The sequence below is a fragment of the Lactuca saligna genome, chromosome 2 (assembly GCF_052625555.1).
Source record: "Lactuca saligna cultivar CGN05327 chromosome 2, ASM5262555v1, whole genome shotgun sequence".
Lineage (NCBI taxonomy): Eukaryota > Viridiplantae > Streptophyta > Magnoliopsida > Asterales > Asteraceae > Lactuca > Lactuca saligna.
This window is the reverse complement of record NC_136418.1, coordinates 40,740,175-40,766,573: the sequence shown is the minus strand read 5'-3', so window position 1 is coordinate 40,766,573 and position 26,399 is coordinate 40,740,175. Positions and strand designations below refer to the sequence as shown.

The 26,399-nt window shown below is 32.9% G+C and overlaps 3 protein-coding genes across 7 annotated transcripts; all 3 read right to left on the bottom strand.

The window, feature by feature from the left end:
• Positions 1-6: 6 nt before the first annotated feature.
• LOC145030892 (uncharacterized) lies at positions 7-4,482 on the bottom strand. Of its 5 annotated transcripts, XM_078979331.1 has the most exons (7): positions 3,763-4,480; positions 3,034-3,212; positions 2,708-2,959; positions 2,477-2,628; positions 1,774-1,833; positions 1,046-1,167; positions 9-466 (listed from the first exon to the last, which is right to left on the bottom strand). In XM_078979331.1, exons 3-6 carry the CDS (start codon positions 2,736-2,738, stop codon positions 1,090-1,092), a joined length of 321 nt encoding a protein of 106 aa, XP_078835457.1. In that variant the 5' UTR covers positions 2,739-2,959; positions 3,034-3,212; positions 3,763-4,480; the 3' UTR covers positions 9-466; positions 1,046-1,089. The 5 variants fall into 5 exon arrangements, with proteins under 5 accessions (XP_078835460.1, XP_078835457.1, XP_078835458.1 ...); XM_078979334.1 differs by having other exon boundaries at positions 7-329; positions 2,708-3,212; positions 3,763-4,482; XM_078979332.1 differs by having other exon boundaries at positions 2,708-3,231.
• A 4,718-nt stretch (positions 4,483-9,200) lies between these two features.
• LOC145028846 (GDSL esterase/lipase EXL1-like) lies at positions 9,201-14,718 on the bottom strand. Its single transcript, XM_078977566.1, has 5 exons — positions 14,365-14,718; positions 10,967-11,097; positions 10,043-10,276; positions 9,638-9,893; positions 9,201-9,543 (listed from the first exon to the last, which is right to left on the bottom strand). Exons 1-5 carry the CDS (start codon positions 14,666-14,668, stop codon positions 9,353-9,355), a joined length of 1,116 nt encoding a protein of 371 aa, XP_078833692.1. The 5' UTR covers positions 14,669-14,718; the 3' UTR covers positions 9,201-9,352.
• Positions 14,719-21,875: 7,157 nt separating this feature from the next.
• Positions 21,876-26,102, bottom strand: LOC145030891 (TMV resistance protein N-like). The gene is made up of 4 exons (XM_078979329.1): positions 25,574-26,102; positions 24,298-25,396; positions 23,906-24,208; positions 21,876-23,789 (listed from the first exon to the last, which is right to left on the bottom strand). The coding sequence occupies exons 1-4, from the start codon at positions 26,047-26,049 to the stop codon at positions 21,996-21,998; spliced, it is 3,672 nt and encodes a 1,223-aa protein (XP_078835455.1). The 5' UTR covers positions 26,050-26,102; the 3' UTR covers positions 21,876-21,995.
• Positions 26,103-26,399: the final 297 nt, after the last annotated feature.

The following is a 26,399-nucleotide window of genomic DNA, read 5'->3' as shown; positions in this document are numbered from 1 at the left end:
CTATTATTATCGTATTCACATTTTTTTGGATGCAAGTATGCATACTAAAAAGCTTACAATATCTTACCCTAATCCATCGAGAATATGTTATTTAACTAAATATAAACAAAATAAAACATTTGGGATCATTTTCCCCGATTGCCATTTTTTAAAATTACATAAGTAGTTTACTATAAGTCAGCCTGTAATATGCATGTTTTATTTGTTTACAAACACATGTTTTATATGTTTACTATAACTCAGCCTGTAATATGTAATATTTAGAGAAGATATATGCTCTAATATCGAAGTTGTTGACACTAAAAAAACACTATGCTTCCTTCTTCGACCTGCAATCTCAACAGTTGAGCAACTGTGAATCATTATTTTTTAGTGACATGTGGATGGAGGAAGTTGACGGATTTGGAAGAAGATAAACCACTTTTAATTTGCACTCTTCCAATTTACGCCCTGGTTCTTTAGTAAACTGTTTTATGAAAATCACTATATATTAAAAAAATCTTGATTTTTATTAAATATAAAGATAAAAAAAAATCTTTTTTGGATCAAAGCCAAGCATATGCATAAAAAAAGAAGCATCAAAGAACAAAACTGAATACATAGGGGGGAGGGGGGATTTCAATTCATTTATGTGAAGATGAATTTGATAGTTGAGATGCAAAATCACTAAAATGGGGAAAATGTTTTATGTTTTTCTGTATTTTGCCTTTCTGAAATATGTAACCAGGGAAAAAATAATGAAATTTCAACTGTTTAATTTTTATTTTGTCCTAGATTATATTGTTCAGAGGTTAAAAATGTAATATTAAAAATTATAGGTAAACGACAAATAAGAAACCAGCCAAATAGTTTAAAAGCCACAATAGCATAAGTGTTTACAACTTCCTAATCAACACACACTTATAATGGTGAGAAAAAGAAAAAATAGAATAAAAACATGGTTTTAGTTTCTTCTTGCCCTTTATCTTAGATCTCAATTGTTAACCATTTACACAAATGATTAGAAAAACATGAAAGGGTAAATTGGATATCTTTTCTTACTTACCATTTCAGGGGATATGTCCTTAGGGGTTGCTCCTGAGCTTCAAATCATTTGGCAACAAAACAGATTATAGAATGGAATTTTGAATTCCAATTGCTTTTGATCCCACCATAATCCACATAGCACTAAGATTTGGAGAAGATAGAGTATTTCGGTTTAGATATTCATTTAAACTATCATGTCCTTGAATTTGCAATTAGAGATTCAAATAAACACAGGGATAAAAAAAAGTTATGAAAAGCTTGAGTAAGGACCAAATTTGAAAAAAAGATTCTATTTTGGAAAAGATTCGAAAAATAAAAATAAACATAGGGTTAAAATAAAGTTATGAAAACCTTGAGTAAGGACCAAATTTGCAAAAAAGATTCCATTTTGGAAAAGTTTCAAAGAATAAAATAAACATAAGGATCAAAAATGTTAAGAAAATCTTGAGTAAAGACCAAATTTGAAAAAAAGATTCTATTTTGGAAAAGATTCGAAAAATAAAAGTAAACAGAGGGATAAAAAAAGTTACGAAAATCTTGAGTAAGGACCAAATCTACAAAAAAGATTCTATTTTGGAAAAGATTCGAAAAATAAAAATAAACACAGGGACCAAAAATGTAATATAATCTTTTAAAGCTAACTCATTTCACCCGTTGGAGATAATACACCCAAAATGACCATTTTCATAGTAAATAGATTAAAAATACAAGGACTGGAAATGTAATTTAGATTTCTGTACTACTTACTTTGTGGTTGTCTAATGCAACTTCAAGGCCTGCATAATCTGCAGGGTCAAGAACTGTTGCCTGCATAACAATACAACAAAAGCATTCATATGATGCAAAAGGTTGGAAACAAATAGTATAATTTTAGAAGTGCATTAAGGTCATTTGAACTGATGGGATAAAAAGTTGCAAACTTTCTCCCATTCACATTAGTCTCAGAACATACTTTGAAACTCTAACCAGTTATAACATTGAAAATTACTATAATTTGGAACAATTTTCAAGGGTTAATTTCAGAAGAGAGCTTATATTTTGTGTTTTTTGGGATTGAACCTCAAAAAAAAAATTGCTTGAAAGAGACCTTGTATTTTTTCCAATCTATCCCTTTTAGTCATTTTTAGCCAAAAAAAAATATATTGTAAAATGTGATGGGTTTTTTGAGGAAAACTAAAAAAGTTGAGTGTTTATTTGGAAGATTTAGAAGTCTTTTTTGAGATTAACCGTTTTTTTCAAAGTAAAAAAAAAACAATGAAATTACATTACTATTAATAGCATTCTACTTTCATGTCATTATAGCATTCCACTCTCATTTTTTTTTTCTTATGAAGGCATTGTACTATGAAAATGAAAGCAAGTGTTAAAAATAATGAAGAAATCAAAGGAAGTACATTGATATATCTTGCATTTAATCAAAATAAAAATGGAGTATGGAACTTAAACTAACCATAGGTAACAAGTTTTGAACTAATTTCCTGAAAACAACAACCATTCGTTGGCCTTGTTTTGAGCATAACAAAGAAGAAGTTGAAATGATTGAGCCTGTGGTACTCCATAAGGGCGCTAAAGGATAGTGAGCTTTCATATAATCTCTTAAACCTGGAACATAAAGTGTTTAAGAATTTATGAAAATATGAAAAAATGGTGGATAAAAGTGAACTAATAAAGTGATAACTACCTTGTTGTAAAATTCGGTTGAATGCCAACATTCTTCCACATGTCCGATAGGCATGCTCATTCCTCAAAAGATAAGAACAAATAATGGTTGCTTTGATGCAATATTGATATACTAATTGTTCATGGGAAGAGATAAAAGAAGAATAAGAGTTTTTGCTTATCACAGCCTATTCCTGTATATGCATTTAGATTCGTGGTTCCAAACTAAAACAGGCCATTATTATTATAAATAAACATTCCAATGAATTTTTCCCTGTAGAATTAGTAGTAAGCATTAGATAATTGTTTACACGATTGAAGGTAAATATGCAACAGTTCAAACCATACTTAAACCATTCCAAATAATAATGATGGAGCAGATGATGCGTTATGGTCATATGTCACCGACAAAATGTTGCTCAATCTTTTAGAAAGGAAATGAAACGACTTATAATCACCGACGAAAACAGTCACCTTTTCATCCAATCACCTCCTTCACATACGAGATCAAAGAAGTGCCTAGAAACCTGAAATTACATGTTGTAGCTGAAACGACATATTTTTGACAAAAAATGATCAAGATATTCAGTATCATCATTGCATAACCTAAAATCAAATCTGACAGATCGTCTTTAACTTGTCCTGTATTCATGGTTCACCGTCTTGTTCTCTACATCCGTTTATGACCATATTAAAGTTTACAAAACAAGAATGCAAAACAAAATAACCAAAATAACTCTTTGATTAATCGAAAACTCACTCAAACCGATTTTTACAATCTGTTCTCATAATCATAAACTCGATTATAGATAGGTATATATAGCCTAAAAAACCAACTTGTATTAGACTAGGAAACTTATGACCAACTTGTCATAAACTAAACTTTCCATAAATTAGATTGCTTGGTCTCCAAGTCCTCATCGACTTAGGATTCCAACAATACCATATGACTAAACTCCATCTTTCTCACAATAAAATGGCAAGCTTTTTACATAGATTCAACAAAAAATTTGACCCATTAAACAATCAGACAAATGGAACCCTAAAATCCAATGGAAATAGGAGTAATAAGATTACCATCAGGATTTGAACATGGTTACAACAGGCATAGGCATACGGATTCCCTGCCCTCCATCTCTATATCCGACAGCGACCAACGCAACTTAGCTGCTTCCAAAACAACCCATCCAATCAACAACCGCCGACATTGTAGAAAAAAGCAAGTGTGAAATCCAGATCAAAGGTGTTGATAGTGGAGGGTAGAACCAATGACGTGGCGGTGCTGATGATCATGGTGATCGGAAGGATTGACTTCAGCTTGTAATATCAGGAGGCAGTGGAGCTGGAAAAGGGAGGACACATAGAGGCAATGGAAGCGTGAAGAAGAATGGTCTGAGGCCCTGGAATCCGATGGGGTAAGATTGATAAGATGAGTGTGGATGTGGTCAGGGTCGAAGTAGACCTGAACAAAATTAGGGCTCGCCGACCTCTGTAGTGGTGGAGGCAGACTCATCGGAGTGTTCTGTGGCAGAGCCGGAGTCGGCGGCGTTGGCTATGTCGGAGTGATATAAGCGAACTCAGTGATCGATCGACTGCACTCTTCGGTAGTATAATCGGCAACTCCGAACTCCTATGAGTTCGATTTGTGTGTGGAAGAAACCCAATAATGGAAAATGATGGAAGCTGCTGGAAGAGATATACCACAGATTAAAAAAACACAGTAAAATAAACATGAAATACAGTGAAACAACAGCACCAATGAACAACACGTGTACACAGAAAGCTAGTAATTCCATGAAACACCAGTAAAAGAAAAGTAATCTCAAAGTGCGTTATAGGTTGTAAGCAAGGGACCATTTCTGTCAAAACTTGATCAGTTCACTATTCATCTTGATGCACAACTTTAATATATATATATATATATATATATATATATATATATATATATATATATATATATATATATATATATATATATATATATCTTTATCTTTACTACTTATAAAAGAAATCTAACTATTTCTATAAATAGATTGAATATAATAATATTATTTTTTTAAGACGTACAGCTAATATTACAAACAACCATTAATAAAATAATATTAAATTTTAAATTTGTTTTGATTCCTTATATTTCTCAGCAAAATCCTAATTTCATGGTCATTCAAAATTTAAAACCTTTTCATCCTAATACGCTTCAACAAATATCCTTTAAATGTTGCATTTGCAGCTGATTAAAATATCTCATAGCAGACGTGTGTTTGTTCTCTCCACCTTATAAACCCTGCTATAAATCCCACTGCCATGAAGTATTTCCCTTATAAACCCTAATCGTTTTTCTCCCTCTCTTAGACGAAGACAATGTGTTTTTTTTAAGAAAAAAAGTTTGAAAATATTCCAATTTCTCAAAAAAATTTACCCCAAATGCGAAACTGGGTAAAATTTTCCATTTTGCGAAGACTACAGGGATGCGAAATGAAAATTCTGCACTTTTGTCTTTTTATGACCCCATTTTGCGAAGTTGGACCACTTATATTATTTCTTGAAAAGATCAGGTGCCAAATGCGAAACTCTAAGCTTTCTTCCCCAATTCGCATTTATACATTAAAAACTTCGCATTTTCATTCAAATTCTTCGCATCTTGCATCCATCCGTCTTTGAGTTCATTCGCATTTCATCGCATTAACTGAGAAATTAATCAGTTGTCTCATATTCGCATTTCAGTTGTTTGAGAAACCCAGATACGAACCCAAATGCGAAACCCACTGATTTCAAATGCGAACCAACCAAAAATCATCAACCACGTACTTGTGTCACCAAATGCGAACTGAATATCACCATTAAATTCTCCTCGCATTCCATAGATGCGAACACAATCCAGATCTCCGACTCCAAGCTTGCGAAATCAAAATCAATTAACCTCAAACAAATCGTGAACTTCTTATGCGAACTGTTTTGACCCACAAAACCAAATGCGAACTCAATTGATGTCATATGCGAACTGATTTCATAGATGCGAACACAATTGATTTCATATGCGAATCCACATCCATCGATATGAAACCAATACCAGTTACAAGCAATTAGTAGCAACAACCATCGATCCTCTAATTTTCAATTACTCAGCCTTCGCTTTTCATACAACCCGTCGACCCTGAAAAATCGATAAACACCAAATGTCTCATTTTTAGATCGATTTTCTGATTAAATGTCATATTTGAAGAATGATCGATTTTCTGATTAAATGACCCCATTTTGCGAAGTTGGACCACTTATATTATTTCTTGAAAAGATCAGGTGCCAAATGCGAAACTCTAAGCTTTCTTCCCCAATTCGCATTTATACATTAAAAACTTCGCATTTTCATTCAAATTCTTCGCATCTTGCATCCATCCGTCTTTGAGTTCATTCGCATTTCATCGCATTAACTGAGAAATTAATCAATTGTCTCATATTCGCATTTCAGTTGTTTGAGAAACCCAGATACGAAGCCAAATGCGAAACCCACTAATTTCAAATGCGAACCAACCAAAAATCATCAACCACGTACTTGTGTCACCAAATGCGAACTGAATATCACCATTAAATTCTCCTCGCATTCTATAGATGCGAACACAATCCAGATCTCCGACTCCAAGCTTGCGAAATCAAAATCAATTAACCTCAAACAAATCGTGAACTTCTTATGCGAACTGTTTTGACCCACAAAACCAAATGCGAACTCAATTGATGTCATGTGCGAACTGATTTCATAGATGCGAACACAATTGATTTCATATGCGAATCCACATCCATCGATATGAAACCAATACCAGTTACAAGCAATTAGTAGCAACCATCGATCCTCTAATGAGGAAACAGTTTCCTATTCGATTGTGCTTTGCAATGACAATCAATAAAGCTCAGGGACAAACAATTCCATATGTAGGTATCTATCTTCCAGAACCAGTATTCTCGCATGGACAACTTTATGTTGCATTGTCCAGAGGGGTTTCACGTTGCAATACAAAAGTATTAGTAAAGCCTAACGAAAATTCAAAAGGTGATGGGGTTTATACAGCAAATGTGGTGTATAAAGAAGTATTGCACGATTAATATTTTGTGTCGTCTTGACTGGTTGCTTTTTATTGGTTATTTGATGCATGATGTAACAAATAACACCATAGTTTGATTATATTGTCTTCAACATGTACTTTTTTTTAACATAACAATTTTGTAATGGAAACATATCACCGAAAGAACTCACGTGCCCCGCCGCTTTGCGCGGGTAGACGGCTAGTATATATATATATATATATATATATATATATATAGGGAAAAGGTGAATATATCCTTAAGGCTATATAAGTTTAGGTACCCAAAATCACCATAATACGTCATTTTGTTTGATATATTTATTATAATGTTCTTCAACTTTAATCCTTAACTTGATTTACTTTCAAGATTTTCAAATTTTCATTATTATCTTCCTCTTACATCACATCTTTTTGACGAACATCAATTAACCTATATATATTGTAGTTGAAAATGAAAATTATGAAAGAGGAAAATAAATGTAAAATTTATAAAAATCTTTGAATGAAATCAAGTTAAAAGTTGAATTATAAGAACATTAGACAATTACAATGTATATATGATACAAAATAACGTAGTATTGTGAGTTTGGGTACTTAAACTTATATACTTTAAAGGTATATTCACTTTTCCATATATATATATATATATATATATATATATATATATATATATATATATATATATCCACACTCACTGCTTTGCTTCTCCATATTTCTTTTTCGTTTATAGAGGTCATTTCCTTCACATGTACTTGAGATACATGATGAAGCCTCTTACTTTGATCAAACTGTCATACTTTTCAACGTCACTCATTACTTTCTTGTTCACTATTCTTTGTTTCGGTGATAATGGTAGAGCACGGGTGACATTGCCGGAAAATGCTACTATACCTGCAGTTATAGTGTTTGGGGACTCAATTATAGATCAAGGAAATAACAATAACTTAAACACTTTGACTAAAGCCAATTTTTCTCCTTACGGAAAGGATTTTGTCGCCGGAAAATCAACCGGAAGATTTTCTAATAATAGGACACCGGCCGATATGTTTGGTAAAGCCTTGTTTTTTTTTTATGACTCAATATTATTTTGATGCATTTCTCTATTGAATATACTTGTTGTAGTTTTGGTGAAACCTTGTTTTTGTGACAAACCCAACTTTTTCGCCATGTCAGTCTATATAGACTCCAACTTCTGCTTTTGTTTTTTTGAATATCATGTTTGTAAATTTTAGAAACTGATAACTGCTTTAGACGTGATATCAAGTTTTTCATGTCGCACATAAACGAACATATATCTTTATATCACCTACACATTAATGAGTATCCCAGTTAATTTTTTGCGAAAGGAATCTTTAAATCCTATGTTTACGTATTCGTGAATTAGTTTAGAAGATGATTTATATTGATTAATTATACTTCGATCTTTATATTTCATGTAGCTTTTTTGACATAGTTCAGTGGTTTAAGTGAACAAAATCTCTTTCGTGCATCATCGAACATAGTTTAGGTATTACGATCAATAAATTGATCATTAGAAAAAAAAATACATATTACAAGTATGAATTTCAAAACTAAATCATAAAGTTAACGCGTTGAAGTTGTGACTTCTAACACATTGTGGCTCTTTAATTTTGATTCCGACCAAACTATCTGGAATAATCCATAATAAATGTTCATGAGGAATAGATAATTATAGATTCATAGATTACAAATTTAATCCATTTTGTGTAGTTACATGTGAAGGGAGTCAATTCTCTCACTCCTTCAACCCATTTGTTATAACATTTTTACCAAAAGGACCTTTAAACTATAATAATGATAGATCATGAGTTCGTGTCTTTTAGCTGATATAGATGGTATTTAGAAATAGTTTATGTAGTTTGCCGTTTTAAAAATAAACATCATTTTGTGATTTATCACACTTTTACCTTCCCATACCACAATAAATAAAAACTCTTCATTTTTATTTTTTTCTAATACACTCAACTTTTTATTTTAAAATAAATACAAACTATATAAAATCATTTATCAGCCTCCATATCAGTGAGTGAAACCTAAAAGTCAACTCAAAAGTCAACTCAATAAAAATTGCCCGGAAAGATGACTTTTGAGTTGACTTTTGAGTTGACTTGAGAAATTGCCCACAATTGATCATACCCTAAAAGTCAACTCAAAGATGACTTTTGAGTTGACTTGAGAAATTGCCCGATGAAATTGCCCGGATAGCATATAGTTTGAATTGGATTGTTTAAAGCACCTAAAGATGACTTTTGAGTTGACTTTTAGGGTATATAAACTAGTAGGTCTATAAACCTAACTGGTATATATATATATATATATATATATATATATATATATATATATATATATATATATATATATATATAAATGTATTTATATATAAATATGTAAATGTACTTATATAAATGTACTTACGTATTACACACATTATGCAAAATATATTAAAACAACATTTAAAAGTTACACCCACGTCACCTTTCACACATAAAGAAGCATGTTTGTTGACCAACGTTTAATACATATATAGAGAAACTTTTATAGGATAAACATTTCTTAATCTCTATACGAACTCAAAAAAAATCGTTAATATATTTTGGTAGTAATTGATTTACGAGGATGTTGTATCCTTTGTCTGTAGGATGAAAACTGTCCCAGAAAAAGTATTTTGAATCGTCATGACATGTTGGGATCAAGTGGTTACATAAAATGGAAACCTCTATGTATCCTGTGCCACAACAACCTCTATCGACAACTTGTAGTCCTGATGCAAGAGAATATGAACTTATTAGACTACAAAAATAAATACAAATGTAACAAGTATGAGTACATGTATCAATGTTAAGAGAACCAAGTACCATATTGGAGTGGATTTTTAATAATAGAAAGAATGGAGTTATATATGTCGAAATAAACAATCCTGGATTGCACATTAGCCTGTTTGAGGTCCTCAAGTTCTTGTTGCAACTTGATGTTATATAATTTTGATGCATTGTTATACTCTTCTCTACACACTCGAATCCCATCATCATTAAAAGTTCTTTGTGATGGTAAACATCCTATTGGAGGTACACCGAAGACCCCTATTCTTCTTGCTCCGAGTTGGTAAATATCCTTCAATGTAATTAAAATGTTTTAATAAAGAATCTACATGTCAGTGTTACTTCTAACTGGAACGTTACCCGACTATAAAAATGATGTATGTTCTATGTGCAAAACACATATGCGTAATATCATTAAAAGAACTAAATAACTAACTATACCTGTATGAAGTCAGAAGCAGATGATACAATTAAGTTTGTGTAAGAGAGGATATCATATTGTAATCTCCTTATGCCGATAGTGTAGTAAGTATTAGCAATATCATCGGTGCCCGCAACGACCAAAAATAAACTATTTGCTAATATGCTTTGTGTTCTTCTTTCACCAACCATTCGCTTCACTTTCTCTATATATTCTTTGAATTGTTGTAGCTGATCCGTTAATGACAAAACCGACTGATATACATAATATTCTAATTAGTCTATAAAAAGTTAAAATTATGAGCATTAACAAAAGAAGGTATTTTTTAGAATAAAAAATAGTTGAAGCAAGGATAATCTTAATTTAATAATTCAAATTCTATTATATATTGAATGGACTACGGGTGTGTCAACCAGATTCAGCCCCACAATTACCCCTCAATTTAGTCACATTCAGTAATTTTTGGTTGGGAAAATGACTTATGAGCCCAACGAAGTTTTCAAACCGTTTAAAAAACCCCAATCATGTTTTGTCTGTTCAAAAAAACCCAACAAACTTAACATTTTTTCTAAAAACCCCAACTAAGTTAAACTTTCCTGAAAGTCAAATAACAGAAACATATGACGTGGCATATTACCGTGTCGGAAAAATGACTTGTTAGACCAACGAAGTTTTCAAAACGTTTAAAAGACTCCAATCATGTTTTGACTGTTCCAAACTTAAACAAAACAAAATTAGGATTTTTTGAACGGTTTGGAACTTTGTTGGACTTTTTAGACAAAATGTTAAGTTCATTGGGTTTTTTTGAACAGACAAAACATGATTGAGTTTTTTTAAATGGTTTGGAAACTTCGTTGGGCTTTTAAGTCATTTTCCCTTTTTGGTTTGTGAAAATTTTGATAAAAGCTAGAAAAGATTATGTACGGATAAAATTTTCATATTACCACTATTTTGGAAGTTTGGGGATCATATCCGCACCCACCAGAAGCAAAGCTTACACCAGTTAGAAGTTCTTCATCATCTAGGGATGGATCAAGATATGCTGGCAAAAGTTCCTTTATTCCTAGTTGTTCGACTGAAAATCAATGAAAGTAGGCTTATTTTTATTTTCTACGAATAAAAAATTATACATAATATAATAATATGAACTAAAATTTTCTTGGAGACGTATAGATATAGAAAAATCTAAAAAAAATAAAGTACAGACAACGATTGAGTGTTATTTAATAAAATTAAAAACATGTATTAATAAATAAATGATATTCGACTATCGGATAAGATTCTAAGAGGTCTAAGAAAAATTTGCATTTGTGAATGATTATAAATTTATTGTTAATGGCTTAGCTTATTTTGTTGTATGTGAAACCAAATTAATCTTCATTACATGTTTTTAGTTCGAACTATATGTGACGTAATTTCTTTTTATCTATGAGAAGTTTGGAGGCTTGGATACATCCTCGCAAAGCTTCAGATGTTCTAGAGCTCCTGATAGGTGGTTTTCCCACCTATCATCACCACAGAAGTCCCATAAGAATTTTATAGATATAAGTGATGATCAAACGATTGATTGTCTCCCTAGACAATATAGTAATGTCATCATATCGGGGGAAAATATGTTTGGGTTTAGTAAAACACATATAATTTTTTGGTAATAGTTTGATATGTGCTTAATATTTTTAATTACGGATGGATTTTTCTAGAGTCGTAATTTATCCGGTTTTCTTAAAGGTCATAACGAAATTTCAGTTGAAATGTTAGAATATTTTTGGACATTGAACCAAGTTGATTATAACAAGAATGTTCTTTTTGCTATCTTCTGGATTTCCCAAATCTAAGATAAGATGTGACATGTTAGAATTGTTTATTTTAATTTAGTGATTGAATCAGGCTCGAACTCATTTAATAAATGAATCAAAATTCATCTTGAGTTCAGCTCCGACTCTTCTAACACGATCTCAACTTGATATTTTAGCAAGATAATCGTATATAGTTCATGATTAGCTTTTACGAATTTTGATTTTCCAAAACGAGAGGGGAGTTCATGTGGTTGCATGGGCGGTTGGATGTCATCAAACATGTTCCTTGGTATAGTTCATCTGGAAGAGAAACGGAACGGGAAGACTATAAAAAACATATATTATATTAATAAAATCTTTAACACATAAAATAAGTGATTATAAAATACTATTTTGAGATATGTTTTAGAAAGTGGGCACAAAACACATTATTTATATTTTTTTATTTTGATTTGATATTGTTATTTTTGGTTGTATACCAAATATTACTTTTTTTTTCGAATTTGGACTATATAAGGGTGTACGGTATCATAGCGGGAAAAATGAAAAGGAAGTTTTCCTCACAGTGCAACATTATCCCTTGGGTGAAGGAACCAACCCACATAAAAGAGGTGGGGGGAGAAGGTGTCACTCTCTCTTTTCATGTAATTGGGTAGTTTTTTTAAATCTTTTTTAATATTTATAAAATTATATAACAACTAAAAAAATAGAAAAAAAATTATAAAATTTTGTAGGGGAGCTCCCCTCACTATATTTATAATTTTTAAATCTTTTTTAATATTTATAAAATTTTTTTAAATCTTTTCATGGAATGTGTGGGAAGCTCCCCTCACTATATTTTTATTTTTAAAAAAAATTATATTTCATATATATATTATACTCATTTTGTAGGGAATTAAAAACCATGAATTGTGATATATTAAAAACGCTGGGCGTACCCGGCTGCCTCTCAGGATTGGGGAACGCCACCCAATACGCGGCGCGTACTGGGATTACGCCCGGGTACTCCCAGCTTCAGCACTTTAACTCTTTACATCTTAAACAGTTAAGACTCACATCCAAATTTTAGATCCGACCACATCTAAGCCTCTTAATCCATAAAGTTGGTGACTTTATGCCTTTGCATGGCTGGATAAGTCACCAACTCTCACAATGTTCCATCCTTTAACTCTAGAAGGCTTATACTCAAGCATGACCTCAAACTAATCACTAAAGATGGAAGTTTTATGGCTCTAAATCACTAATAGTACTGAATGGGGACAGATCTCGGACCATGGAGCACTTTAGACTCATAAAGTCTCCACCTTTAGGGTTTTTAGCCATAGCAAAAGCACATGCAACAACAAATCAAAAGAAGAGGAAAGTTTTGAACTTTATACCTCTAAGTGTAGTCCCTTGCTCTGTAGATCTCAGATCCAAAATGGCACCTCAAAGCTTTAGCTTCCAAGAACTCCTTTCCTTCTTCTTCACTAAGTCACCAAGGCACAAAAAGCTCCAATCAACACTCTCACACACTAAGGACGATGGGGGCTCTCTTTTAGGGTTTCACTCACTGATATGGAGGCTGATAAATGATTTTATATAGTTTGTATTTATTTTAAAATAAAAAGTTGAGTGTATTAGAAAAAAATAAAAATGAAGAGTTTTTATTTATTGTGGTATGGGAAGGTAAAAGTGTGATAAATCACAAAATGATGTTTATTTTTAAAACGGCAAACTACATAAACTATTTCTAAATACCATCTATATCAGCTAAAAGACACGAACTCATGATCTATCATTATTATAGTTTAAAGGTCCTTTTGGTAAAAATGTTATAACAAATGGGTTGAAGGAGTGAGAGAATTGACTCCCTTCACATGTAACTACACAAAATGGATTAAATTTGTAATCTATGAATCTATAATTATCTATTCCTCATGAACATTTATTATGGATTATTCCAGATAGTTTGGTCGGAATCAAAATTAAAGAGCCACAATGTGTTAGAAGTCACAACTTCAACGCGTTAACTTTATGATTTAGTTTTGAAATTCATACTTGTAATATGTATTTTTTTTTCTAATGATCAATTTATTGATCGTAATACCTAAACTATGTTCGATGATGCACGAAAGAGATTTTGTTCACTTAAACCACTGAACTATGTCAAAAAAGCTACATGAAATATAAAGATCGAAGTATAATTAATCAATATAAATCATCTTCTAAACTAATTCACGAATACGTAAACATAGGATTTAAAGATTCCTTTCGCAAAAAATTAACTGGGATACTCATTAATGTGTAGGTGATATAAAGATATATGTTCGTTTATGTGCGACATGAAAAACTTGATATCACGTCTAAAGCAGTTATCAGTTTCTAAAATTTACAAACATGATATTCAAAAAAACAAAAGCAGAAGTTGGAGTCTATATAGACTGACATGGCGAAAAAGTTGGGTTTGTCACAAAAACAAGGTTTCACCAAAACTACAACAAGTATATTCAATAGAGAAATGCATCAAAATAATATTGAGTCATAAAAAAAAAACAAGGCTTTACCAAACATATCGGCCGGTGTCCTATTATTAGAAAATCTTCCGGTTGATTTTCCGGCGACAAAATCCTTTCCGTAAGGAGAAAAATTGGCTTTAGTCAAAGTGTTTAAGTTATTGTTATTTCCTTGATCTATAATTGAGTCCCCAAACACTATAACTGCAGGTATAGTAGCATTTTCCGGCAATGTCACCCGTGCTCTACCATTATCACCGAAACAAAGAATAGTGAACAAGAAAGTAATGAGTGACGTTGAAAAGTATGACAGTTTGATCAAAGTAAGAGGCTTCATCATGTATCTCAAGTACATGTGAAGGAAATGACCTCTATAAACGAAAAAGAAATATGGAGAAGCAAAGCAGTGAGTGTGGATATATATATATATATATATATATATATATATATATATATATGGAAAAGTGAATATACCTTTAAAGTATATAAGTTTAAGTACCCAAACTCACAATACTACGTTATTTTGTATCATATATACATTGTAATTGTCTAATGTTCTTATAATTCAACTTTTAACTTGATTTCATTCAAAGATTTTTATAAATTTTACATTTATTTTCCTCTTTCATAATTTTCATTTTCAACTACAATATATATAGGTTAATTGATGTTCGTCAAAAAGATGTGATGTAAGAGGAAGATAATAATGAAAATTTGAAAATCTTGAAAGTAAATCAAGTTAAGGATTAAAGTTGAAGAACATTATAATAAATATATCAAACAAAATGACGTATTATGGTGATTTTGGGTACCTAAACTTATATAGCCTTAAGGATATATTCACCTTTTCCCTATATATATATATATATATATATATATATATATATACTAGCCGTCTACCCGCGCAAAGCGGCGGGGCACGTGAGTTCTTTCGGTGATATGTTTCCATTACAAAATTGTTATGTTAAAAAAAAGTACATGTTGAAGACAATATAATCAAACTATGGTGTTATTTGTTACATCATGCATCAAATAACCAATAAAAAGCAACCAGTCAAGACGACACAAAATATTAATCGTGCAATACTTCTTTATACACCACATTTGCTGTATAAACCCCATCACCTTTTGAATTTTCGTTAGGCTTTACTAATACTTTTGTATTGCAACGTGAAACCCCTCTGGACAATGCAACATAAAGTTGTCCATGCGAGAATACTGGTTCTGGAAGATAGATACCTACATATGGAATTGTTTGTCCCTGAGCTTTATTGATTGTCATTGCAAAGCACAATCGAATAGGAAACTGTTTCCTCATTAGAGGATCGATGGTTGCTACTAATTGCTTGTAACTGGTATTGGTTTCATATCGATGGATGTGGATTCGCATATGAAATCAATTGTGTTCGCATCTATGAAATCAGTTCGCACATGACATCAATTGAGTTCGCATTTGGTTTTGTGGGTCAAAACAGTTCGCATAAGAAGTTCACGATTTGTTTGAGGTTAATTGATTTTGATTTCGCAAGCTTGGAGTCGGAGATCTGGATTGTGTTCGCATCTATAGAATGCGAGGAGAATTTAATGGTGATATTCAGTTCGCATTTGGTGACACAAGTACGTGGTTGATGATTTTTGGTTGGTTCGCATTTGAAATTAGTGGGTTTCGCATTTGGCTTCGTATCTGGGTTTCTCAAACAACTGAAATGCGAATATGAGACAATTGATTAATTTCTCAGTTAATGCGATGAAATGCGAATGAACTCAAAGACGGATGGATGCAAGATGCGAAGAATTTGAATGAAAATGCGAAGTTTTTAATGTATAAATGCGAATTGGGGAAGAAAGCTTAGAGTTTCGCATTTGGCACCTGATCTTTTCAAGAAATAATATAAGTGGTCCAACTTCGCAAAATGGGGTCATTTAATCAGAAAATCGATCATTCTTCAAATATGACATTTAATCAGAAAATCGATCTAAAAATGAGACATTTGGTGTTTATCGATTTTTCAGGGTCGACGGGTTGTATGAAAAGCGAAGGCTGAGTAATTGAAAATTAGAGGATCGATGGTTGTTGCTACTAATTGCTTGTAACTGGTATTGGTTTCATATCGATGGATGTGGATTCGCATATGAAATCAATTGTGTTCGCATCTATGAAATCAGTTCGCATATGACATCAATTGAGTTCGCATTTGGTTTTGTGGGTCAAAACAGTTCGCATAAGAAGTTCACGATTTGTTTGAGGTTAATTGATTTTGATTTCGCAAGCTTGGAGTCGGAGATCTGGATTGTGTTCGCATCTATGGAATGCGAGGAGAATTTAATGGTGATATTCAGTTCGCATTTGGTGACACAAGTACGTGGTTGATGATTTTTGGTTGGTTCGCATTTGAAATCAGTGGGTTTCGCATTTGGGTTCGTATCTGGGTTTCTCAAACAACTGAAATGCGAATATGAGACAACTGATTAATTTCTCAGTTAATGCGATGAAATGCGAATGAACTCAAAGACGGATGGATGCAAGATGCGAAGAATTTGAATGAAAATGCGAAGTTTTTAATGTATAAATGCGAATTGGGGAAGAAAGCTTAGAGTTTCGCATTTGGCACCTGATCTTTTCAAGAAATAATATAAGTGGTCCAACTTCGCAAAATGGGGTCATAAAAAGACAAAAGTGCAGAATTTTCATTTCGCATCCCTGTAGTCTTCGCAAAATGGAAAATTTTACCCAGTTTCGCATTTGGGGTAAATTTTTTTGAGAAATTGGAATATTTTCAAACTTTTTTTCTTAAAAAAAACACATTGTCTTCGTCTAAGAGAGGGAGAAAAACGATTAGGGTTTATAAGGGAAATACTTCATGGCAGTGGGATTTATAGCAGGGTTTATAAGGTGGAGAGAACAAACACACGTCTGCTATGAGATATTTTAATCAGCTGCAAATGCAACATTTAAAGGATATTTGTTGAAGCGTATTAGGATGAAAAGGTTTTAAATTTTGAATGACCATGAAATTAGGATTTTGCTGAGAAATATAAGGAATCAAAACAAATTTAAAATTTAATATTATTTTATTAATGGTTGTTTGTAATATTAGCTGTACGTCTTAAAAAAATAATATTATTATATTCAATCTATTTATAGAAATAGTTAGATTTCTTTTATAAGTAGTAAAGATAAAGATATATATGTTGTTTATTTCATGCTTTGCTTATTGATTTGTGCTTGGGAATTAAAGGAAAGCTAGTTTATGGCAGATATTCTTTTATAGAACTGATTTTTAATTGTTGAAGGTGTTGATTAAATGGGTGTCTTGGTTGAACTGTAGGGGGTAGTGAGGGGATAAGATGGAGGAATTGATAGCAGATCAAACATTTAAAAGGAGGCAACTACTTGATTCGGTAACGGTAAGGTTAGCAATTAATTTGATGTTGGATTTTTTGGTTTTTCCTAACCTTATTTTTTGTTGCATCTGTTTGTTTACTGCAAGGTAACATATAGAAGCAGTGGAATGAACAAGACAGGTGATATGTACATGAAGGCCCTTTAAGCATTGCAAAGGTAGCACGACTCTGATATGAAAATGAGGCGATTTGTTTTGGCTTAACTTTAATTTAATAATTGGTGATTGTGAAAGAAGTAGAAGTGAGTATCTCTATTTATTATCCTTCTTAATTTTTTTCCTTGTGATAATTTACAAAGTAAATGTATATATTTTTTATCGCCTTAATATGTCATTGGTTTTGGAAGTTTTTCGTAACCTTCATATTTTATGGACAAATTCTGATTACAGATGTACGGCTTTTAACTATTAACAAGTGGATCTTAGGGAAATGCAATTTCTCATTAATGATTTGTTAAATTTCTACTACTGTTTTTTAAAAAATCTACCAAATACAACATCCGACTTTCATTCGAGTTCTTTTTAAAGCACTTCACTTTTAAAATTTACCGATTATAGCTTCTTACTTTCATTTTATTTCATTTTTAAGCATTCCACTTTCAAAATCTACAAATTAATTTGCAAGTGATTATCAACACTTTATTATATTTAAAATTTTTAATTCTAATATTATTATGCATGTAATTAATCCGCTTAATCTACAATGATTGAAAACAGAGATTATCGAAACAAAGGAATACATAGTTGGCAAACAGAAGACTGATTCCTTGCTTGACATATTGAATTTTGACAAAATGGAATAGATATCCATTGATACCACCCAAAACAAGAATACCTAGAGGTTATAAATTTTTAAATTTTGTAGAGTTAATGGTAACTTTTGACTTGCTCATACGTTTACTTTTGAAATTGTAGGATGAATGCAAGTGTATGACGCAAAGTATAGAGTGTGATTGATAAATAGGTTGGAAGTGTTTTTTTTTAGTTATGTAAATAAATTACTGCAAAAAACCTCTTTCCATTCCTGTAACATATATGGATGTTTACCTATGTCTAGCTTTTGGGTGTGCATGTATAAACCCGTATGTATGTTTCCCTATTCCATTTAAAGATAGATATGTAAACACAGTTATGTTAATCAAAATAACTCTTTGATTATTGTGAGAATATCACTCAAAACTCACGGTGTTTACAATGGTTTCCGATGATCATAACTCGACCTAAAACAATGTAAATATACTCCTAACTACCGACATGTAATTAGATTACAATTAGGAAACTAGAAACCTACTTGTTTATGATTTCCTAAAAACTAGGTTGCTATTACTTGGTCTCCAAGTCCTACTCGACTTAGGATTCCAACACCATTATATGCAAAATCATGTACTACTTTCTAATGAACTACGTATGTCGTTTATCTACATACCCAGTCAATATGCGAAAATCAAATTAACAGAAACACACTTGAAACAAAAACAACTTGACACAGCCACACACTAGTCTAATACTAAATTTGTAGGCCTTTAACTAGCTGTAAGTCAATTAAACCTACACATGCATTAAATGCAAAATCACATTGCTAAGAGTTTAATTCTTATGTCTTGATTGGTTTTCCCAGCGAGAAATAGTTGAAATGTTAGGAACGATTGTAACTCAAGTACAACTTCAAATGCATGTAACGGAAAAGGGAATAAAATTTTATATGTTCTTAAATTCCGACACTGTAAAACATTAATTTGATAAAAGAATTGTCAGCTTTTTCATCTGCCAAAACCATTCGTGGGTTCTAACTTGAACGATGCTCAAAAGTTATATCAGAAAACGACGTCATCTGAAAAATTAATTAATTAAAGGGATAATGACTTGAAAGGGTAACGAGCTTTCGATTTTTGTCACATTTAGTCACTAAACTTTTTTTCGTTATCTATTTGCCATTGAACTATTGAAACTGTTCACATTTTACCCTTATGACCGGCTGTTGCCGGTCATAAGGGTAAAATGTGAACAGTTTCAATAGTTCAATGGCAAATAGATAACGAAAAAAAAGTTTAGTGACTAAATATGAACGAAATCGAAAGTTCGTTTCCCTCTAAAAAGTTCAATGACTAAATGTGAACAAACTTCCTCTTGTATTATGTTTTAGCAAATTATTTATTTTTGTTAAATTGTAGCAACATTTGTTGTTGAAGAAATCTATGAAATAAAAAAAAAACAAAACAAAACCCTGAAAATATATTTAAAAAAAAACAAAAAACCAAAACCGAAATAAAAAACCAATGGTTTGACATTTTCCAAAATAAAAAATCAAAATTTCCAATCTGATTTTGGTTTTACAAAAAAATGGATTATTCTCACTGATGTGAATTATGACCATTGGTTTGGCATGCGAAATTTGTGACATCCCATGAATATATAGTTACAACATCGTCTGAACTCGTAATTCATAGTAAGGGGTTAGAGTATCATCACATGAATACGTAGTTACAATATCGCCTGAAATTGTAATTCATCACCTACAAGTTATGGGCCTGCTGGTGTTTCCACTGGGCTGTCTAGAATAGTCCGTGGTCGCCATCTATACTCTGGTAGATGACTACATCGCCACAGTGCTGGTTAAGGTTATGGTATCTCCTTTCATCCTATATCACATATTCATCATCATCTATTTTCCTAATTATCATCACCTTTCTATCATCACCTATCTCTCATCATTTTATTGATGGGTTTTGAGCATTCTAACACTACCTAAGTGTACATGCAACCCTAATAACCTTGGATCTATGTTTGTCTAATTAGCATGCAAAGTTGAATTCCAAGGTTATATTCCTATCTAGCATACATGGGGAACAATTTTAACATAAAGTATAGATAGAATAACTTACCTTGTTGTTGTTTGTGTTCCTTGAAACCTTGTGAGCCTAGCACCCCAAGTGTGATGCCTCAAATGCTTCACACAACACCAAATGCTCTTGGAAGAACTTATGAGAGTATACACACTTCTTAAAATCGGCCAAGCCCTCTTATTTCTTAGTGTAGCCGATTTTAGGTGGAGAACAAGTTACTTATATAGTGTTGACACATCTAGGGTTAAACCCTAATGTGTCATGACTCTTCATTTCCATGACCCATGGGTTTGTAACTCCCATGGAGCATCCATGGAGCATCCTATGGGTGGAACCCAACTTGATGGTCCATGGAGCCTTTTAGCCCACTATACAAGATATGGATTATTTACATAATCAACCCATATATTTAATTAGTTATCTTTTGATCACATAATTAATTCTAAATTAATTCTTGATCAAACTAATCAAATAATATTATTAATATATTAGAACTTATAATATATTAATAATCTCCAAGTGTTATTTCTCTCATTTAGTCTATCCAATTGCATGGTGCCATGCAACCCAAATGGACCATGCCGGGTCGGGTCAAGTACATACCAGAAATAGTTATGGACTTAGACACCTTATCCAACATTTATTTCATCACATTGCTGGTTAAGGTTATGCTTCATAACTTCGAACCCCAAGGTTTACTCTACTAAAGTTTCATATTCTCGTCTCTCTGGACCTAGAAGGGTCCAGATCTATCACACCAAAAATCTCAAGATAGCTCTTCCTCTCACTCTACACACTCAAGCTCGCTAGGGTTCTCACTTATAGGAAAAGTAGTCGCAATTGAAGGTCATAAGTTCCTTTAAATATGGCTCGGGCCCAAAGATTTAGGGTTTCTGCCAACAGCGCGGACTCGTCGAATCGCCTCACCGACTCGTCGAGTCCATTCATTAATCCAAGTCATCAGTCGCGACCTTACTCGACGAGTTGAGGCGTCAACTCGTTGAGTCTCTCTTCCTAACTCAAAAGAAAAATACTTAAATTATGATACCTGGAAATCCGGATGTTTCATTTTGTTTTTTTTATTTCATAGATTTCTTCATCAACAAATGTTGCTACAATTAAATAAAAATAAATAATTTTCCTAAAACATAATACAACAGGAAGTTTGTTCACATTTAGTCATTGAACTTTTTAGAGGGAAACAAACTTTCGATTTTGTTCACATTTAGTCACTAAACTTTTTTTCGTTATCAATTTGCCACTAAACTATTGAAACTGTTCACATTTTACCCTTATGACCGGTAATAGCCGGTCATAAAGGTAAAATGTGAACAGTTTCAGTAGTTCAATGGCAAATAGATAACGAAAAAAAGTTTAGTGACTAAATGTGACAAAAGTTGAAAGTTCGTTACCCTTTCAAGTCATTATCCCTTAATTAAACTTGGCTTTTTCCAGGCCTTCCCAGCCTCTCAAAATCGTCATTGGAGACATGTATGTAACAGTACGGACCATATAACTCGAGAGGAGCTCCTTCCCCAGTAATACACACTTCCAACAAAAAGATGCTCTGTGGAAGGTGACAAATGCAAGTGCTTCTTAAATCCAAATATCGTAAAGATTCTAAACGTCCAAGTTCATCGGGCAATTTCTCAAGTTGAACACAATAGCGAAGATGGAGACGTTTTAGGCGTTTCATGTTACATATGCTATCCGGGATACGTTGTAAAAGCTTGCAATACCTGAGGTCGAGTTTCTCTAGACACTCTAATCGGCCAAGATCCTTGGGTAATTTCTCAAGAAACAAACATTTTTCAAGTCCGAGAGATACAAGATGTTTCAACATACAAATGCTATCGGGAAGATCTTTAATCTTTGCAGAATACAAATTTAGGTGCTTTAAACAATCCAATTCGCCAAGATCCTTGGGTAACTTCTCAAGAGTAGAACAATGCTTTAGTTTAAAAGATTCAAGATGTTTCAGCATACAAATGCTATCAGGAAGATCGTTAATCTTTGCAGATGACAAAGTTAACTCGTTTAAACATTCCAATTCGCCAAGATCCTTAGGTAACTTCTCAAGCAACCAACAATCAACAAGTTTAAGAGATTCAAGATGTTTCAGCTTACAAATGCTATCGGGAAGATCTTTAATCTTTGCAGATGACAAGGTTAGCTCTTTTAAGCATTCCAATTGGCCGAGATTCTTAGGTAACTTTTCAAGCAACGAACAATCAACAAGTTTGAGAGATTCAAGATGTTTCAGCATACAAATGCTATCAGGAAGATCTTTAATCTTTGCGGATGACAAAGTTAGCTCTTTTAAGCATTCCAATTCACCAAGATCCTTGGGTAACTTCTCAAGCAACGAACAATCCCTAAGGTGGAGATATTTTAGATGTTTCAACATGCAAATGTTATCAGGAAGATGTTTAATGTTTGTGTAAGAAAATTCTAGCTTCTCTAGATATTCTAGCTTGTCAAGGTCCTTTGGGACCTCTTGAATACCACCTTCGAGAATAAGCTTTCTTAAAAGTTGTAACCCACAAATGCTTCTTGAAAGCGTATCAAGGTTTGTGCAATCACACGGACCTATAGAAATAAGCTTTACTATGTTTGTTGTCAATAAGGGTCGATTTTCTTTATATAAACATCTAAACCGAAACTTTGGAAAGTTGTTGTTTGGGTGCAACGAACATCCATCTAGGGGCTCCGCTATTAGTTTTAACTCAGCTAAAGGAGCAACCTCAAGTGTTTCATCCTCTATGCAAAACTGAAAATGATTAAACCTCAAACAATCACTCATGTCAAAGTATACAAGCTTTTCCAGACATCCACCGACCATATGAAGTTCTTCCAAATAATTACAATTTTGAAGATCTAATTCCTCTAGATTTGGAGTCAGCCCAATGTCAAGGTTCTTAATCATTGAATCAGTGAGTCTGAGGTATCTTAGATTTGGAGATCTGCGAGGCATTTGAAGTTCTACCAAATTCGGACATCCTTGAAGATCTAAAAGCTCAAGATTAGGAGTCGATCCAAGGTGAAGGGTCCTCACCATTGAAAAACCGAGGTGAACAGTTATAAGCTTTAAACATTCAGCGAGAAAGTGAACTTCTACCAAATCAGCACATCCTTCAAGACGCACTGTCTCGATATTTGGAGTAAGTCCAAGATCAAGCGTCCTCAACTTTGAATAACTGAGGTCAAGGAATCTTAGCTTGTGAAGAACCTAATAATTAATAGAAGCAAAAAAAGGATGAATATTGGTGTAATGACAAAGCAATGGATCTATATAGCATTAAATTGATTGATGGAGAAGAATCAAATAACCATAATATATTTTACCTTTGTTTCTCCCCCTTCCCAAAGTTGTACAATTTTGCTATTACTCATCAGAAGTGCAACAAGATTATTTGCTTGAAATGTTTCGGGTAAAGACCTAAAAGGGTAAGCGTGCCAATGCAGATATTGCAAAGTATTTGGAAATTTAAAGTTCGGACAAGAACAATCACTTTCAGTACTTGCATCAATAAATCCCCACAACACGTGAAGAAATCTTAGCTCCTTCATCTTTCGAAGACTTTTCATCATAATTTCGGGACTGAGTTTCGACATGTGGAACCGTATATATCTTGTTGATTTAGTACCCTGTAATTCAAAAGAAAGCACCATTAAATTTTGTGCCCTGTTAAATGAAAATATGTTAACTCCAACTTCAAAATAAAATGCATCCTTACCAAGTCATTAGCTAATATATGTTCAATTTCATTGTCAATCCACAATCGACTATGTTTGTGAGGCTTATCCGGATGCGAACGACGAATAATATTCTTTCCCATTTCTTCAATATGGTCATGCATGCTTAGGTACCCATTATGATTAGTTATGAGGGATTTTTGCTCAAGAACTCTTAAACCATTTCTTGCATGAAATCCACAGCTTTCAAGCATTCGGATTGCAGTGTCTTTCGGCGAACCTTTTAGTATGCATGCAACATCTAGAAATATTTCCTTGTAGTCATCCTCTAGATCCATATAACTTAATTCCAATTTCTTCAGAGTTTCCTTTAATGGAATTGTTTTTAGTCTTTCTAGGGCATCTATCCATTCGAGCTCACTTTTACCACAAAGAAACGAACCCAAAACTTTGATCGTTAAGGGAAGACCAGCAGCATAATGCACAACTTGTTGTGATAGCTCTTCGTACCCTAGATTTGGAATCACTCTCCCAAATGCATACCTACAGAAGAGGCAAATTGCTTCCTTATCCAATAACAACTTGATATTATGAATCGACTTCACTCCATGTGCTACAAGCACTTGCTCATCTCTTGTTGTAATGATAATTCTGCTTCCTTGCTTAAACCAATTTGTCTCACCGGCTAACGCCTCAAGCTGCTCTACATGATCCACATCATCTAGAACGAGAAGAACCTTTTTACCACATATCCTCCTCTTCATCTTGTTATTTCCATCATAAACACTGCTGACGGTGATACCTTGCTCATTTAAGACATCACAAAGGATTTGTTTTTGCAACGACTTCAAACCGGACAAATAATCTTTTGAAATTTCCCTTACATTCTCAACGAAGCTTGCACCTTCGAATTGAAAGGATATCTGATCAAAAACAGCTCTAGCCAACGATGTCTTCCCACCACCTCCCATTCCCTTGATCCCAATCATGCGAACATCATCACAACCAGTTCCTAAAGCTGATAAAACATCGTTCATTCGGGTCACCATGCCTACTAATTTTTCATCAATGCCGAAATGGAGGGATTGTAACTCTAGTGAAAGCCCTTCAACAATTTTTTGGATAAATTTAGCTTCATGCCTGTATTTTAAAGAAGATTTAATTAGCTTACTCAATCTACACTAATAGTTACTTTCACATCTATAACAACGAAGGTGTAAATTAAGTAATAACATAGTTGTATAATCATAATTCATGACAAATTCAACATGACCGATCAAAATAACGCAAAAACATGATGATAAAGTCATTAATTACCCATCGTCAGTATTCTTCAACACCCATCCAGCCAAATTCGCCGCATCTGTCATAGCCTTCCTCCATTTCTCAGTAGTCTCTTCGTTTTTGTTTTCATGTTTTGAAAAGGCTTCTCCAACTACCCCACTTTGTCTGCGAACTTCCTTGGGTTCCACATCATAGAAGACGGGGTAAGCAGTATGATCCTTGGTCTTGTGACAGTTCATTATCTTCACAAGCTCATCTAAACACCACGATGAAGATGCATAGTTTGTAGAGAAAACAATGATGTACAATTTTGAGTCTTCGATGGATCCCATGAGTTCATCACTGATCCAGTTGCCCTGATTGATTTCCTCATCGTCTTTGTAAGTATGAATGTTTTTCTGCTTGAGAGCATGATAAAGATGATCAACGAAAGTCTTTCGAACGTCGTCGCCACAAAAACTTAAAAACACATCATACTTGAAATTCTTGTAAATGGATGAAGACGCCATTGATGATACTCTTCACGTATCCTTGAACTCTTTGTTGATCAGAAATTAAAAAAAAAAAAAAAAAAAAAAATTTGCGAAGAAAGTCGATAAGATATCTGAATAAGCCTCGGAAACCTACCAAACCTACCAAACCCACCCACCACTAGGTGGATATTGTTAACTAGTTGTCAGGTGGGTGTTAATTATGTATTTTTAAATAAATAAATTGGTATAAAAATTAGTATAAACCAAAATAATTAAAAAAAAAAAAAAAAAAAAAAACTTTGGCTATTATACAAATATCATTTTTTTTTTTAAATTTCTCTGAATGTAACTTTTTTCGTCAAACGATTTATGTCAAAAAAAAAAAA